We start from the raw sequence: 18,408 nt of genomic DNA, 5'->3' as shown, positions 1-18,408 counted from the left end.
AATCTGATTGGTCCACTTGATATTGATAGTTCGACTGTTCATGATCCTGCTCAGGTAGCAATGAAGCTGAATGAGTATTTTGTATCTACATTCACACACGAGGAGTTATTAGGGATTGAAAATGCCAGAGGGTTATCAAATTGTAGCAGGGTACTTAATGATTTTGTAATAACTGAGAACAAAGTGGAGGAGAAATTGTTGAAGTTAAACATAAGAAAGACACGTGGGGTGGATAGGATCTATCCAGTTATATTATTATTAAGTGCCTCCGTAGCCAGGTGGGCAGGAGTGGCAGTGCGTAGCACACGCTTCTTGATTACACTGGGGTTCGAGCCCATGGCCACCAAATACAGAGGATGTGGAAAGGTCAGGGAATGACCATCGCATATCCCCAGAGCAATATGGCCTTAGTTACTAATGCTCCTAAAAAAAAACCAGTCATATTAAAGGAATCGGCAAATGAAGTAAGCAAACCCTTAGCCATAATTATGAGACCATCCTTGGACTCAGGGGAGGTACCCACGGACTGGAGATCTGCAAATGTATCCCCAATTCACAAAGGGGTATCAAAGGGTGACATGAGTAATTACAGACCAGTTAGTTTAACTTCTGTTCCGGTTAAAATAATGGAATCACTGGTTAAAGATGCATTGCAGGATTATCTAGACAAGACCACAGCAATAATTCAGACACAGCGTAGGTTTGTTAAGGGTAAGTCTTGTTTGACAAATTTGATTGGATACTATGATGTGGTTACAAAGGAACTGGATGCAAAAAATAATTTTGATATCATTTTGATACTTGGATTTCAGCAGAGATTTTGACACTGTTGAGCATGGAAGACTACTGTACAAATTGGAGCCTGTTTGGTTTTTTTGTTTTTTTTTTTAGGAGCATTAGCAACTAAGGCTGTATTTCTCTGGGGATATGCGGTGGTCATTCCCTGACCTTTCCGCATCCTCCGTATTTGCTGGTCATGGCTTGAATCCCGATCTAATCAAGAAATGTGTGCTACGCACTGCTGCTCCTGCCCACCTGGCTACAGAGGTGCCACAAATTGGAGCAGAATGGTATTAAGGGTAAGTTGCTACAATGGATAAAAGGATGGTCGAGTGGGAGAAGACAGAGGGTGGTAATCAATGGGCACTGCTCTTCATGGACTAGTGTTATTAGTGGAGTCCCACAAGGTTTGGTGTTGGGTCCACTGTTGTTTTGTATATTTATCAATGATATTGATGAAGATATATTAGGCTTAGTGTCAAAGTTTGCAGATGATACAAAGGTTGACAGGGTTGTTAATGACAGTAATGGCAGTGTGCTACTGCAACAGAATCTAGAAAATTTGGGAAGATGGGCTGAGAAGTGGCAACTGAAGTTTAACATTGACAAATGCAAAGTACTGCATATGGGTTAGAAGTAACCCCAGAGGGATGTATCAACTGCGTGGTACTACACTTAAGGTGGTAGAAAAAGAAAAAGATCTGGGAGTAATTGTGCAGTCAGATATGAAGTTTTCTGAGCAATGCAGACTGCCAGGGCAGGTCATGGGGTTTTGTCAGTGATATACAGGAATTTTGCTATCAGGGAAAAGGAGGTGATTGTCCATCCCTCTGTATAATGCAAGGGTCAGGCCATGCCTTGAGTACTGCATACAGGTCTGGAGGCCTCATTTTAGGAAGGATATAGATTTGCTTGAGCATGTACAGAGAAGGGCAACAAGATTGGTGAGGAGAACGAAGGGATCCTCTTACCAAGAGAGGCTTAAGTTCTGCCAGTTGCAGCGGCTGGAGACTAGGCTCGTGTGAGGTGATCTGATTGAGGTGTATGAGGTCTTGAATGGGTTGAGCATGCTGAATTCTGATGGGATTCTTCCACTTGTTCAGATTACAAACCTAAGGAAGCATAAATTGAAATTGAGGAAAGACAGATGTAGAATAGATGTGCGAAATTTGCCTTTAGCCAGAGGGTGGTTAATTGCTGGAACAAACTTCCATCTGTCGTTGTGGAAGTTGATAAGTTAAATAAATTTAAGGAGGAACTGGATAAACATTCAGATGGAATGGTTGTGTAATTTTTTTTTTTTTTTTTTTTTTGGCTGATGCTGCATGAGCTCATATGTTTGCTTTCTTGCATCACATGCCACTATTAATACTACATATGCAAATCTAGCATTCTACCCTAATCCTACTACCAGACGGAATATTGTGAAATCTAACTGGGAGAAATATTGGCAACTAACAATCCTAAAAAAAATTATTCATGTCAAGTGCATTTGATGGTAGTCATTCAGAAATAATGGATGAAGGAAGATTAGCTAAATAGATATTTGAAGCAAAAATGAAGTATTACACTTATAGTCAAATCAAGAGGAAGTTATATGCTGGTGATGTCAAGCAGGCATTAAAAGAAACAGGACCTAATTTGTCTTTTACATATTGTCATGTCATCTCATTTCCCTAATGAGAAATAGGATGATGCATCTATATTTCTCTAATGATGAAAAATATGGTGATGCATCTGTATTTCTCTCTATTTCGAAAGTTGCTAATCCAGGATTTATACTATATTACTATACTGATTTATACTATATAGCGACTGCTCCTATTAATTCATTTGGTATGAGATTTTGATGCTGATAACGATGCAAAAAAAACAAATGATTTTCAGAGTATAGAAATAATATCAACAAATTTCGTGTGACGGTCATTTTAGATTTTTTTTTTTTTTTTTTTTATTTGAAATGCAAGGGCCAAAGTCTTCTGTTCTTGAGTATTCTTTGGAAGAACTCTGTGGTTTGGAATCATGGAACTTGTGATTGGAAACTTAAAATGTAACAAAAGCCTATAATCATAGAAAACTACAATTACAGAAGTTTTCAGGCATTTATACTATTACTTCTGGATGTGATTGCTATTAAATAAGTTGTCTGTCATATTTTACTGTTCTTATAACTCAAATTAAGGGAAACTATGGAACCCCTGGCCCCGAGTGACAAGCATTTTTCTCTGTGCAATTTATAGGGTGCTCTTTGAAAAGAATATAGTTTTATTTCTTTTTTCGTGTGATTTTTCTCCTCTTTCGTTCACATCAAGTGGTTCTTTGCATGCAAAGTCAGAAATAAGAACCCAGAAAGGGAATTCACCTTTCTTTTCTTAGTCTTCATATCAATTACTAACCACTCTACCAACTTCAATAATTGCTTGGTCACTGGTGGCACAGCTTCTATCTTCATGTGGCGGGGCCAGTAACCTGGGGGAAATTCTTCCCTCAGGGCTAAAAGGAGCAAAAATGGAAACTGATGTATTTCCACATTTAGAGCCTAAGAGCTCTCAACATGACACCGACCATGACTTCTCTCTTTCAAAGAGACTTAAAAATGACACAAGGAAACTGGAATCTCCAGCTTTCCTCATAGTACATTCTTTGTCATCCCAACCTGTGAGCAAGCTCTCCCCTTTCATCATCCAGAGATGCCTAGAAAAGGCTGCAGGTTCACCAAAAATGGTCAAATGTCTCCAATCAGGAGATTTACTGATATAGACATCTCACTCAAGACATTCTGAGTTACTGTTACAACTAACTTCTTTGAGTGTAATACCGATTCATGTCGCCCCACACAACACACTGAATTCTTCCAAGGGAGTGATCTCCGAATGGAATCTATTAAACGTTTCCGATGAAGAAATAGTCCAGGAGCTAAAAGAACAAAATGTGTCTCATGCAAAACACATCATGATCAGAAAAGACTGCAACTTAACTCTTACGCGAAACATAATCTTAACTTTCAGTACTTTGAATCTATCAGGTTGTGTCAAAGCAGTTTACTTGAACTGCCGCATTAGGCCATATATCCCAAATCCACTTAGATGTTATAAATGTCAAAAGTTCAGCCATTTTCAGACAGCATGCCATGGTGACACTATATGTTCGAACTGCGGATGCAAAAATCACATGCAAGCAGAATGCAAAGCTCAAACACCACAGTGCCTTAATTGTAGTGGCAAGCATCCTGCTTACTCCAAAGATTGTGAACTATGGAAGATAGGGAAAAAAATACAAAAATATAAAATTGAAAATAAACTCTCTTACCAAGAAGTGAAAAAACAGGTCAACTTAAATATACCAAAACGCACTTATGCTTCTACTATTCACAGACACGAATCAGTGGCATGTCAGACAGAAGTATCCATCTCTCAAAAAATATCAATATCAGACTAGGCTCGATCAGTTCTCTTGGTCCAGGATCCATCTAAACCAAATTTGGTAGACCAAAGCAATAATATGCCACTCACAGTTCCATCCCAGTGACCTCCGCATTGTCATGTAGCAGAAAATTTGCAAATATCGTATCCTGTTGAGACGAAACAATCATGCCTAACAAGCATGGATACAGATGATACTATTGGTCAAGGAGAACTGCTTGAAATACATGCAGAAGATGATATGGGTGATAGCAATGAATCAGGACATCCCACTTTTCCTCGAAAAGAAAAATCAAAGCCAGATCATCATAAACAATCAGCTTATAAAAAGCAGTCAGATACATCTTCCACAAACAAAACCAAATAATGGAACACATTATTCAGTGGAATTGTAGAGGTTTTCACAGCAACATCGATGATATCAGTGAACTAATTCACTGCTTCCATCCCGTTGCCATGTGCCTACAAGAAAACAACTTTACATCCCACGTTTCCTCTACGGTCAAAAATTACACTACCTTCAGACAGGATAGATCCAACACTAATAGTGCTCATGGAGGAGTAGCCATCCTGTTGGACTCAAGAGTTCCCTCTAGATGCATTCCATTGCAAACCTCCTTAGAAGCTGTTGCCACATGCACAGTTTTTGGAATCACTGTTACATTGGTCTCAATTTATCTTCCACCTAATCATCCATATTCTATTTAGGAAATCAAAGATCTTGTGTTGCTACTTCCACGTCCCTTCTGTCTTCTAGGTGACTTTAATGCTCACCACCCATTATGGGGTTCCTCCAGCTTAGACAGGCGTGGAAAGCTTATTGAAATGTTGATAGACAGACAGGATTTAACATTTTTGGATACTGACACTCCTACCTATGTTCATTTTCCTACTGGATCAACCTCTGCAAAAGACCTTTCCATTTGCTCTCCAGTGCTATATCAAAGTTTCGATTGGATAACTCTTAACAATTCTCACAACAGCAATCATTTCCCAATAATATGCAAAGTTCAAACTTCCTGTTCATTACCAAGAGATAATCCACTAAAATGGAAATTTCCAAAGGCTGACTGGATAAAATACAGCAGGCTTGTTTCGTTCGACATCCACAGTGCTCTTCTATCAACAATGTTACTGAACACATAACAAACCAAATTCTAACAGCTGCAACCACTGCCATTCCATAATACCAAGTTCGGAAAACTTGGTATTATGGAATTATGGAAACCTCGTTCCAGTATTGCTGGAATGAGGAATGCAACAATGCAAAAAAAGAGAAAAACAAAGCATGGAATCAATTCAATAAATATCCAACCACTTGCAATCTTATTAATTTTAAGTCACTTAGAGCAAGAGCCCGTTATATCAGATGAAAAGCAAGAAAAGAATCTTGAATTAAATTTGCTTTCTCAGTTAATAAAAATACAGACATCAGACTGATCTGGAATAAGATAAAACTGTTAAATGGCAAATTTCCTCTAACATCTACTCCACTTATTAACTGGAATGTACAGGAACTCTCTACCCCTGCAAAAATCACAAATGCACTAGGATCTGTATTTTCTCAGTTGTCCTCCTCAACTGCTTATGACCAATCATTTCAAAAAATGAGGTGCCTCCATAGCCATGTGGGAAGGAGCAGCAGTGCGTAGCACACGCTTCTTCATTAGACCGGGGTTTGAGCCCATCACCACCAAATACGGAGGATGCGGAAAGGTCAAGGAATGACCACCGCATATTCTCGGAGCAATATGGCCTTAGTTGCTAATGCTCCTAAAAACCAAATAACAACAACAACAATTTCAAAAAATGAAAGATGTAACTAAAAAATCCAAACTGAATTTCACTGACAGATGTGCATTAACATATAATCAGCCATTCACCATGGTTGAACTGCAGCATGCTCTTGCCAACACCAGGAACAGTGCTGCTGGCCCTGATGGGATATCTTATATAATGCTCAAAAATTTAGATCCAAAATCACACTCATCACTGCTGATCTTCTTCAATCAAGTCTTCACTGAACATACATTCCCAAGCTCTTGGCATCATTCCTATGTACTGGCTATCCCAAAACCTGGTAAAGACTATTCTGTTCCTCATAACTACAGACCAATTTCACTTACTAGCTGTCTGAGCAAAACCCCGGAAAAAATTTTGTCACCGTCTGATTTGGTATCTTGAGTCCCAAAATTTGATCAATAACAATCAATTTGGATTCAGAAAAAATTGATCATCATCGGACCTTATGATTAAAGCCGAAGCAAACATCAGAAATGCATTCATCAAAAAGGAGCATCTCGTTATGGTATGTCTGGATATTGAGAAAGCCTTTGACACTACATGCCATTTTGGAATCTTAAAGGATCTACATTCTCTTGGCCTGAGAGGAAATCTGCCATATGTCATCCAAAATTTCCTACAACAAAGTTCCTTTCAAGTTTGATATCAGGGAACTCTCTCTCTAAAAACTTTGTTCAGGAAGAAGGAATCCCTCAAGGATTCATTCACAGTGCCACTCTATTCGCAGTTAGAATTGATCACTTAACTGAACTCATTCCAAAAACAGTGGACTCATATCTTTATGCCGATGATCTCACAATCTCCTTCCACTCTTAAAACATGAACTATAATTGAGAGACAATTGCAGATATTTTCCAAATCGGATCCAGAGTTGGATGGCACAAAACGGTTACAGACTTCCAGCCAGAAATCGACTGCCATCCACTTCTATACCATACGTAAAATGCATCCTGATCCTTAACTCCAATTAGATAACCATCCTATTCCAATAGCAAATAGTATTCATCTGCTTGGCTTAATTTTTGACAGCAAGTTAAACTATCAAAAACACATTGAATATCTCCAGACAGCTTGTCAAAAAAAAAAATGCATACTCAGAGCTTTATCAGTAACAACCTGGGAAGCAGACCGTTACACCTTGCTTCAGTTATATAGATCCATAATCAGATCCTGACTGGACTATTGCATGCCTGTCTTCGATTCTGCTAGGGAAAGTGCTTTATCTCGCCTCAACACTATTCACCATTTAGCTTTTAGAATAGCCCTAGGTGCGTTCAGAACATCTCCAGTGCAAAGTCTGTATGTAGAAGCCTATGAAGCTTCTCTAAAGATCAGAAGAAGATGTTATTATTGAACTACACAACCAAGATCCAAAGTCAGTCGACCCATCCTAATTGGTCAATATTTAATGATTCGCAACTCACGACCTTTTATTGCAGGTATTAGGTTAATGGAACTAACAGGAAACTGGAATATACAACTCAATAAAGTCCACCAAGAACCTATAGATCACGTTCCTCCATGGTCTGTCATCATGCTGTCTTGTGACAATTATTTCCACCGGTTGGGGAAAACACTCTTTAATGGGTATTAACATCCAACAGCTGCACATTGCACATATACAATGTTAGACTTCACTAAAATATATACTGATGGATTGAAGTCCGAGAGTGGAACAGGTGCAGCAGCAACATTCCACGACACTACCATTTCTGTATCACTTCCGACAGAATTCAGTAGTTACACCACTGAATTATATGCCATAAAGCTTGCTCTGGAAAACATTTTCCCTCTCTCAATCCAAAAGAGCATAATCTACATAGACTCGCAAAGTTCCCTATTAGCAATGCAGAAGATTTTCCCACCCACTCATCCATTACTACAGCTCATCAGATCAGAGTTGATTTGTCTCAGAGATCATCGGCAAAGGGTTGTCTTCTGCTGGATCCCAGGCCATACTGGAATACCAAGAAAAGAAATTGCAGATGCTGCTGCCAAGCATCCATCCAGCACAGCCCCAATGAATTTTCTGGTCCCGTTCAGTGATTACAAAATGCATATATGAAATATATGTAAGGAATGATGGACACTTCAGTGGCAAATTCATATACATTACAAACTTCTTGAAATTAAACCTGTACCGCAATTATGGGCCTCCAATTTTCGCACAAACAGACAAGAAGAGGTAGTCCTGGCCAGAGCCCGAATAGGCCACACTCATTTGACCCATCTATTCCTGTTATCAGGTAATGACGCTCCACAGTGTTCACATTGCCGCAGGTCACTCACAATAAAACACATATTCCTGGAATACACCTTGTATAACAACTCTCATCTAATTTCATTCACTTCTCTCTCAAATTTACAGGAATTGTCACTTAGCCATATCATAGGCGAAAATTCAAACCTTACAGAATTTTTCTTCTTTCTGAAATGAATAGGTTTCTGTAACCATTTCTAACTGCTTTCATAGAAGCCAATAAAATTAATATTAATTACTATGATAGGTGCAATATGGCCTAAGTAGCCTTTGCACCAGAAAAATCCAAGCACAACAACAAAAACTATGGTATCCCTGTTCTTATTTTTTATATTAGCTATTTTATTTTATATTTCAGGAACTGCTTGATTTGGAAGATGATGAGTCTAATAAATCAGAAGTTGAATCTGAAGAATATGAAGAGTATAGCGATTCAGAAGAAGAAACAGGACAGAGATTAAAACCTGTTTTTGTACCAAAGTATGTTTTACTTCTATTGTAAGAAAGTATATACTTTTAAAATAGTGCCATGATTGATGCATGTTTGCATTAATCAAGGCAGTCTGCAAACTCAGTATAACAGTATATACAGACCTCCAGAACATAATTGTTCTGGAGGTCCATATATATTTACAAACATAGAAACAAGGTGAGATTGTAGGTGTCAGTAGTAATATTTAAAAAAAAAAAAATTTTTTCATAGTGATACAACCAATATTTTCATCATTGTGCTTGATGCCTATTTATGCATATTATATCATCTCTTATCTCTCTTCTCTTCTTCTGCAGCTTAATCTCATCTATTTGAAGTCAGCTTTTTGAATCCTGTGGCATTCCTTTATATTAAAAAAAAAAAAAAAACTTGGTGCATTATGGCCTTAGCTGCCAGTGCGCCATTAAAAACCAAACCAAATTAAAAAAAAAAAAAATGTTGTTGTTTATACAATGGCACAACCACCTGGTCAGTAGAGTTTACAATAAATCATCAATACAAATGTTAATCGTATTTAGCAGTCACAGGCTTGAACCTTGGCCCACTCAAAGAGCCCACAGGCTACTGCAATCTTGCCCTTGACCACTCAGCTACATCAGGCCTATCTTAGGTCAAGTCTCTTCTAACTCCATACTCCTCCCTGTCCTTTTCTAGATAATACAAAATGTTGGCAATTTAATTGAACCTGAATTTGCCCTTAAAAGAATATTTGATAATTAACAAGATGAATTTGAAATGATAGAGAAATCAATTTTAGGCACCACTTTTCAAAATTTTAGATGTCACCAAAAGACAGGTTTCAGTTGATCGTAAAACATACTGATTAATACCAATTTCTGTACAATTTGAATTGTGTGGAAATGATGATTGACAAACTGTATAACAATATTATGAATTTAGAAATTCTGCCTTGCATATGATGATCAGAAAGACATATCCTGCATCAATTTATATGAAGAATTAAAATTATGAATTTTAATTCTTCATATTTTTAATTAAAATTTATATGAAGAATTAAAATCCTCCAGAACCGTTTTGAGATAATTATTCTCCGCCGAAAATCTTGCAGTTCATGTGTGCGCACAAACAATGTAATGACATCATTTATAAATCTTTTCATAGTACTGAGAATTTTTGTAACATTATTTGTTATCAGTGGCCATCACAAATGGAGCTTCTCAAAGATAAAATTAATCATAATTTATCTCCATTCCACAATTACACCATCAGTTTGATGGATCTCACATCATTATTAATTGAAACCAGGTACCCTGGCAACAGCATGTTTCAATTAATAATGATAATAAGGTATAAGGTATACGAACATACCTTATACCTTATTATCATTATTAATTGAAACATGCTGTTGCCAGGGTACCTGGATGAAATGATCCGAAGACCTATATGTTTAATAGCATTAATTTAATAGCTTAAAATTAATAACTGATTAATAATGAGTTTTTTATTTTAAATATTTCTATATTTTTTATTTTAAAATTTTAATAAAGTGAACTGAATGAAATAAACAATAAAATTATATTTAAAAATTTATATTTTATTTTTGAGTTCATAAACCTTTTCTTGGTTTATATGAATGATAAGGGAACCTGAGTGGCAAAGCACAGTTGGCTCAGGGCACCTGAATCCTTTGAGCCATCTCCAAACTGGCATTTTAGGTTTTTTTTTTTTTTTTTTTTTTTCCCTAGCAATCCTCAATCCAGTACATTCCTTCATTCACCCCATCTCTTGAGTGATTAATTAGTAACACATAATCAGCAAAAATCATATACAGGGTGTCTCAAAAATATTGGTACAAACGTTTAGGGATGGTAGGTAACATCTAAAGGAATGTGAATCGCATAGGAACCCATATCCAGAAACGTCACCGTAAGTCGATAGATGGCGCTGTTCATCAGTTTGCGAGAGAGAAAATTTCTGGTTTACTCATTCAATCAGTAGTCACCGCAAGAAGAGCATGCATCGATATACAAACTTTGAATTTGGCAGGCATGCACTTAGTGTATGGATTAGCAGAGGGCAATGGACAAGCCGCTCAATGAATTTATGGAGAACGCTTCCCAGACAGACATGTACCGGACCACCGTTTGTTTGCACGTGTGCATCAAAATTTGTGTGATTATGGGTCATTTAGAGGTAACAGGAGTAGTACTGTTACTCTTATGGAGAACGTGGTCTGCCACATTCAACACGAACTCCCGCCATGGAAGAAAGTGTGTTGAATGCCGTCCAGAATAATCCTACTACCAGCACACGTGCCGTTGCCTCTGCCTTAGGAGTGTCTCGTTGCAGTGTACAGCATGTCTGGCACGACAATTCCTCACACCCCTTTCATCTCCAAAAGGTTCGGTTACTGCTCCCCCAAGATCATCCTGCACATGTGGCTTTTGCACAGTGGTTTCTCCAAGTATTCAAGACTTGAATTTTCCAGCCTATGTTTTGTTCACAGATGAGGCTGATTCAATCAGCACAATGCTCATGTGTGGGTTCACAACAACCCATACAGTGTGCACCCTCATGCGGCACAACATTGCTTCGCAATAAATGTGTGGGCAGGTATGGTCGGTGACTGCTTAGTTGGCCCATACCTGTTACCATCCCGCATGAACTCAGCTAAATATCGGATCTTTCTTGAACAAGTTCTACCAGGGTTACTTGACGATGTTCCAGCAAATATGAGACGCAACATTTGGTTTCAACATGACGGGGCACCTGCCCATTATGGAAAGTATGTTTGTGACCGTTTGTACAGGCGTTTTGGGCGTCAGTGGGTTGGCCGTGGTGGACCCGTTGCCTGGCCCCTCACGCTCACCTGATTTATCGAGCCTTGATTTCTTTCTGTGGGGGGGGCCCCTCAAATCTATCATGTATGAATCGCCTGTGGAAATGGACCTCGTGGCGAAACTCGTCTACGTTGCTGCTACTGTCAAAGAAACTCCAGGTGTGTTCAACCGTGTCCGCCAATCCATGCTGTGTCGGTGTCATGCATGCATCATGTCTCATGGTGGAACTTTCGAGCATCTGTTGTGTCATGAAATGCCTCCATCTTGTACCCCATTTTTAATATTATGTCAAATAAATGTTTGCCACTAATTACTGTCTTGTGTCATTTCTGCTTCTTTTACCTCTGCTAGTACTTTTCCGTGACGTTTCCGGTTATGGGTTCTTATGCGATTCACATTCCTTTAGACGTTACTTACCTCCCCTAAACATTTGTATGAATATTTTTGAGACACCCTGTATAGTGGCAAATTCCTACTTGAATTGTAGCCATCAGTTCATCAAAAATCACTGTAAAGAGAAAATAACTCATAGCAGAACATTGATGTAACCTATCCTTACTAAAACCTTCTCACTCTCTCCACAAATACTCTTCACTATAGTCACTGCTCCCTACCTTGAATAATTTTGATGTAGTCCCATCGTACGAACTTTTTACATAACACTTGTTTTGAAACTCTGTCATAAGCTTTTTCCAGTCAGTAAAAACTAAGTGCATATCCTTTCTTTTCTCCCTATACTTTACCATCAATTGTCTTATACAAAATATTGGTTTCGTGGTGGACCTACCCAATATAAATCCTCAACCTGGCACATTATGGCCTAAGCTGCTGATGCACCATAAAAATTCAAACTTGCAATCCAGTCCCAGCATAAATTGAACCTGTTTCCTTGAGATTTTTACTTCCTTGAACTGTTCACATATCTTCATAGTATAGCACATCCATTTGATTTCCTGGTAATTTGCGATTTTGTTTAGACCCTTAATTTTATTAAATAATTTTACCAACCACTTGATTCCTGTATATTACAATAGATTCCAAACCTGCCCTGGTACTCCATCCGATCCTATGGCCTTACAGCAAAATCTGTCCTTGAAATACCTTTTCCACTGTTGTAATGACAAGAGATGGGGGACTTTAATGCTCCCCCCCTCAGAACTTTTTCTCTAAAATTTACTTCCTTTTAGCATCCAGTTTCCGCCACTTTATTCTTGTTACATGTCTTATTCCTTCTCTCCCCCATTCTCCCTTTAATGTGCATATTCAGAAATAAACTGTGCTGCGTTGTTGAGCACTGTCCCTTATTACCTTACAGTTTTTGCAGTCCCTTAATTCTTCCTTCCTGATTAGTAAGTAATCTTACGAAACTGCTTTTGATTGTTATTTTATGCTCATCTTTCATCTAGTAGAATGTATTTACAATTGCTAAGTCATTCAAATACAGGTTGCCCCTCTTCATTCTAATCCCTGTTCACTTTGTGTGAATGAAAAATGCTTCATGCACAAGACCATTGTCATGATGCAAGCACCAATTCCCCAAAGCCCACTTTTCTGGCCATTTTCTCCAAATGGCATATCTCAATCGCCACAACTGTATGGTATTTCACTGTTTAACCATACAGGACAAATTCATAATGAACAGTGAATCGTGTCAGTCAAAAAATATGATCAGCATGATCTTTACATTTGATTATGATTGTATTGCTTGTTTGTATCTTGGAGAAGAAGACAATCTTCCATTGAGAAACTAGACTCCATACACCTACAATTCATCATCAGTAATAATGTAAGAAGCCAAGTGTGTCAGTAGCCTCACATTAACAAAGATCTGACATGTGATAATTTGCCACTCTCCATGAGGATATGAGGCACAAATTGGGCCTGATGATGAGAGAAAGAGATACAATTTGTATAAAAAGATTTTTTAAATGGCTGATGCAACAAAACTTAGCTTTTGGCTTTAATTCATATTAATATTAATATTAAAATAACAAAGAGCTTGCAGATTACGTGAAAGTCATTTTTCACGATCTATTTCCCCCAAAATACCTCTCTTGTTTACAAAGAATTCTCATTAAAAACTTGACTGTATTTGAGGTTAACCGTAAATCAATTTAAAGATACTCATTAATTTGGAGCCAGAATATTAAATATATACATATTCCAATCTGAAGATTTATAGTGTGCAAAATTATGCATATTTGCACATAATATGCCCCTGCACATTTGACACATCAAAGGCACATATCCTCTTTTCAATATCCATCCCTTCCATATATAGTGCATGCATACATGCACAACCTTCAGATCTCAATTCTTTGTTCTATCATAGGGCTATAAACTGCATGTAATGATCCTCCTTTGTAGTTTAATTTAATTGTTACATCTTTTTTTATATTTTGGTGTGAAGGTAAAAGTATTCTCTACATTCATTAGGTTTAACTTTAGTTCTACTTATCAACACTTACAAATCCTTTACTGCACAGGATTATAATTTGGATGTGATAGAAGCTATTGTTTCAGTCAAAGTTTTCTGAAAGTAGTATTCATGTAGTATTTTTTTTTTTTTTTTTTTAAATCTAAATGTAATTCTAGTGTAATTTTCATTGGTTCTACAGAAAAGATCGTATTACTGTTCAAGAGAAAGAGAAATTAGCCAAAAAAGAAAGAGAACAAGAAATTGAAGCCAAAAGATTAGCTGAAGAACGTAGACGACAAACACTAAAGGTAAATTGCTGTATTTTTTTTTTTTTTTTTTTTTTAGGGATACAGATCTGCAGCTGTTTTATTCAGCGGGAATCATAGTCCATTGGTTTTATAATTGAATAACAGTCATTTTTTATGAACAAAATTTGTCATGTTTCTTCAAAGCATTTTGTAAAATTCCGCTTACTGCCATACTAACATTTTAAAAAGTGAACATATTTCTTCAGACAGCATCTTCACAGATTCATAATTTGTGATGTTGTTTAACAGAATTTCTGAGCAAACTCTTGTCAAAATTTTGGAAAGCCTAGTGTGGTTAAAAGTGTAGCCTCTTACTTGAAATTCATTGTCAGTCTTTGCAGATTCAAAAAAGAGAAAGCTGATTTGTAACTATTTGTAACATTGGTAACTAACAATTTAACTTAGTGAAGTGCTTGAAGGTAAAAAAATATATTTTCATCAGTTAGGGACCACTTTGTCATAGTTAGTAACTTCATTGTTAATAAGTTTCCGTTGAAGACAGAAGTTGCTAATAAAGCATAATTTGTTAGAATTAGTGCCATTGAAAGAGAAATATGGCTATGGTTGAAGTTCAGAAGCAAATCATTACTCTTCAGTTTAAGGTATTTCAGCCATTGCAGCAATAAAAGATAGTATTAATACAAAGTTGGCTATGGTAGCTCACTTCATAATAATATTATCTTGATGGGGTGGATAGAATTTCGAAGTATGATAGAACATCTAAAGCTTTTTTTGCTTCTTATTGTTCTTATTCTGTAATGCACAATGTGAGTTCGTGAGTTTAAAAATAAAGGATATTAAATGCAAAGAACAGACTTTTGTACAGATTTTCTGAAAGACAATGGTGACAACTGCTAAAATGATGTTCAGTCTTCTACCTTTATTTTACAAACGTTTTGAGAAGTATATGTACATATTGTTTGTGTTAGATTTATTTTACCTTTTAATTTAAATGTTTTTAAGCAGCATTAATTACCATTTTTTTTTTTTAACAAAAAATATTCCAGAAACAATTTTTAAGTAGCAAGTACAGTAAAACCTGGTTAATTATTCAAAGTTCAAGAGAGAAAAATACGCCTATTTCGATTTAAACAGATTCAAAGTATCAGTACAAGTACAGAACATTATCGAGAAAATTTTAGTCGGATACTCTGTTAAAACTGTGTAGAATTTTTGTAATTCTCATTTAAAATATTAATAATCTTTTAGTTTTGTATGGTAGGCATTCATGAATAGACTGTTAGTGGGTGCCTCCGTAGCCAGGAGGGCAGGAGCAGCAGTGCATAGCACACGCTTCTTGATTAGACCGGGGTTCGAGCCTGTGACCACCAAATACAGAGGATACGGAGAGGTCAGGGAATGACCACCACATATCCCCGGAACAATATGGCCTTAGTTGCTAATGCTCCTAAAAAACAAACAATCATCATCATCATATTTTCAGACTGTTAATGAATAGATATTAATTTAGTCAATGTGAGAAAGATAATAATTGTGCTGTGGTGAAATTCAATAAATTTGTCTTGTGATACAATTGTTAAGCTTCATGTATTTTTGATTTACATTACATTATTTATTATGTATAATACAGTAGTCTCATTTAATTTAATATTGGATATTCAAAATGCATTTATTTTGAAGCCACTAGCATTCCTTGAACAACAATAGATGGTTTTATATGTATTTTAGCATGGATTATAGGAAATATGCTTAGACTGGAATTTGAAATCTTAATTGGATCCAGCAATTTGTAAATAGCTTGCATAATTCAAAAAGTCTGCCAGAGCTCACAGACAAACAGCATTATAATGAAAATTTGCTAGTGTATTACATATGGTATCATTACACAGTATATAACACCATTAAATTTTACATTTTAATTTGCTTCCCCCAAAACTGGTTGCAGATTCACAGAGAATTCATGTAACTGTAACTCATATTAATGGTGAACATACTGTTTACACCAGTTAAAAAAGAAAAAAAAATTTATCACTGATAATTCAAAACATGTAGTTTCCCTGCACAGATGCTGTGCATCTTCAAGTGTTTGCATGTATGCACTTAATTTGAGAGCGAATAATAGTAAATGTGCTTCGAGAAAGAAAAGATACTTTGCTTCAGAAGATTTAATGCCGACCAGACTAGCCGGGTGGGTAAAGTGCCTGCCTGGCTACCCAAAGGTCGTGGGTTCGAATCCTGCCTCGGGCTTGGATTAGAGTAGAAAATGCAAAAACCTTGGGAGGTGCATTATGGTGCATCGGCTTCTGGCCACAGAAGCCGATGCACCAACAATTAACAAAAAAAAAAAAAGAAGATTTGAGAAAAATTAATTCTTCTTCTTAAGGAATTTACAGCTAGGTATATGAAAACTTTTTTCAATTTCTTACATGTAACACATAAATTCAGCAAAGATTGCTGAGTTTTGTTCTTGTTGCCGTAATTGTCATGCATCTCAGCATGTACAAGTGGTACATTAAAACAACCACTATGCTAAATTGTTTATTATGTATACTTGTACATACCTTCTAAAGAGAGATTATCCATATATTTGGATATTATTGCTGTATAATTCTTGTAATCTGTGCAAACAACAAGTGATACTTCTCTCTTCCAGCACTGCTGTTTATTCAGTAAATTCTGTAACACAGTGCTAAGCTATCCTTGTTAATTATAGTATGTAGCTTGGTTATAGAGTGCTCATGTGAGCCATTGACCAGTCAGGTCAACAGTGGAGAAGATCCCATTGGGTGCACATAAATAAACCACTATTTATGGGAAAGACCATGGCAGCTGTGTGAAAGGAAAATATTACATTACATTACAGTAGCACATTACAAAAAATATATATATATAAATAAATAAATAATAATAAAAAAAGCCACTGATTTTTAAAATGTTAGAATTGTTCAATTTGAATATGGAGATTTTTACATCTTTTATCTCTTAACTTGGCTTGGTAAAGTAGCATTGAAAATTAGTGAAAAGCTCCTGAAGCAGCTTCACGGTTATCTCTTCCATAAACAGAAGCTTAATTTATGTATAAAAAACACAGATTTAATTACCCACAACCGAGAACATATATTTTTAGAGCTTTAACTACCCACATACTCCCTCCTCAGATAGTTTTTAAATTCTATACAGTGGGATCAACTGATGATGTTAAAAATAGTGAATTCTAAATGAGAAGCCTTCAAGGAATTAATCTTTGGAAGCTACTAGGTTTTTCATACCAACCAAGAAATACTGTTCAAGATTTAGACCTAAATGGATGTCAAATGAAATAATGAGGCTTGTGGCAGAGAAGAAAAATGCATGGGATGCATATAAATTATCATGTGACACAGAAGCCTGTGGCAGATATGAGCTAGTCTGTAATCAAGTCACAAAGGAGGTTAGGCAAGAGAAGCTGATTATGAGAAATCCTTGGCAAAGGATGCAAAGAAAAACAACAAAGACTTTACTTTTGTGAACTCTAGAAGGAAGATGAATCAGATTGGTCCACTTAATATTGGTGGTTTGACTGTTGATGATCTTGCTCAGATAGCTGACAAACTGAATGAGTATTTTGCATCTACATTCACACATGAGGAATTCTGTAAGGAAAGTGAGGGCAGAAGTTTACTGAATTCTAACAGAGAGCTAAACAATTTTGTAATAACGGAGCGTAAAGTGGAGGAAAAATTATTGAAGTTAAACTTAAAAAAGGCACTGGGGGATGGAATCTATCCAGTTATATTGAAGAAGGCAGCGAGGGAAGTAAGCAAACCCTTAGCCATAATTATGAGAGCATCCTTAGATTCAGGGGAGGCCCCATGGACTGGAGATGTGCAAATGTATCCCCAATTTACAAAGGGGGTTCAAAGGGTGACACAAGTAATTATAGACCTGTTCGTTTAACTTCTGTTCCGGGGAAAATAATGGAGCCACTGGTTAAAGAAGTGATACAGGATCACCTAGACAAGACTGCAGTAAGAGTTCAGACACAGCATGGGTTTGTTAAGGGAAAGTCTTGTCTGACCAGTTTGATTGGATACTATGATGTAGTCACAAAGGAACTGGATGATATCATATACTTGGATTTCAGGAAAGCTTTTGATACTGTTGCATATTGAAAACTGCTGT

The 18,408-nt window shown here is 36.7% G+C and overlaps 1 protein-coding gene across 1 annotated transcript in view; it reads left to right on the top strand.

Annotated features, from left to right (window-relative positions):
* The window catches only part of Mfap1 (Microfibril-associated protein 1), an 82,011-nt gene that overhangs the window by 47,947 nt on the left and 15,656 nt on the right, over window positions 1–18,408 (top strand). Inside the window, exons 6-7 of the mRNA XM_090371855.1 lie at window positions 8,624–8,745; window positions 14,178–14,286. Coding sequence (XP_090227981.1) covers window positions 8,624–8,745; window positions 14,178–14,286 — 231 coding nt within the window. The remainder of the gene's footprint in view (window positions 1–8,623; window positions 8,746–14,177; window positions 14,287–18,408) is intronic.

The sequence above is a fragment of the Mastigoproctus giganteus genome, chromosome 4 (assembly GCF_048544385.1).
Source record: "Mastigoproctus giganteus isolate SK-2022 chromosome 4, ASM4854438v1, whole genome shotgun sequence".
Lineage (NCBI taxonomy): Eukaryota > Metazoa > Arthropoda > Arachnida > Uropygi > Thelyphonidae > Mastigoproctus > Mastigoproctus giganteus.
The sequence above is the reverse complement of the archived record's forward strand: the minus strand, read 5'-3'. Positions and strand labels throughout refer to the sequence as shown.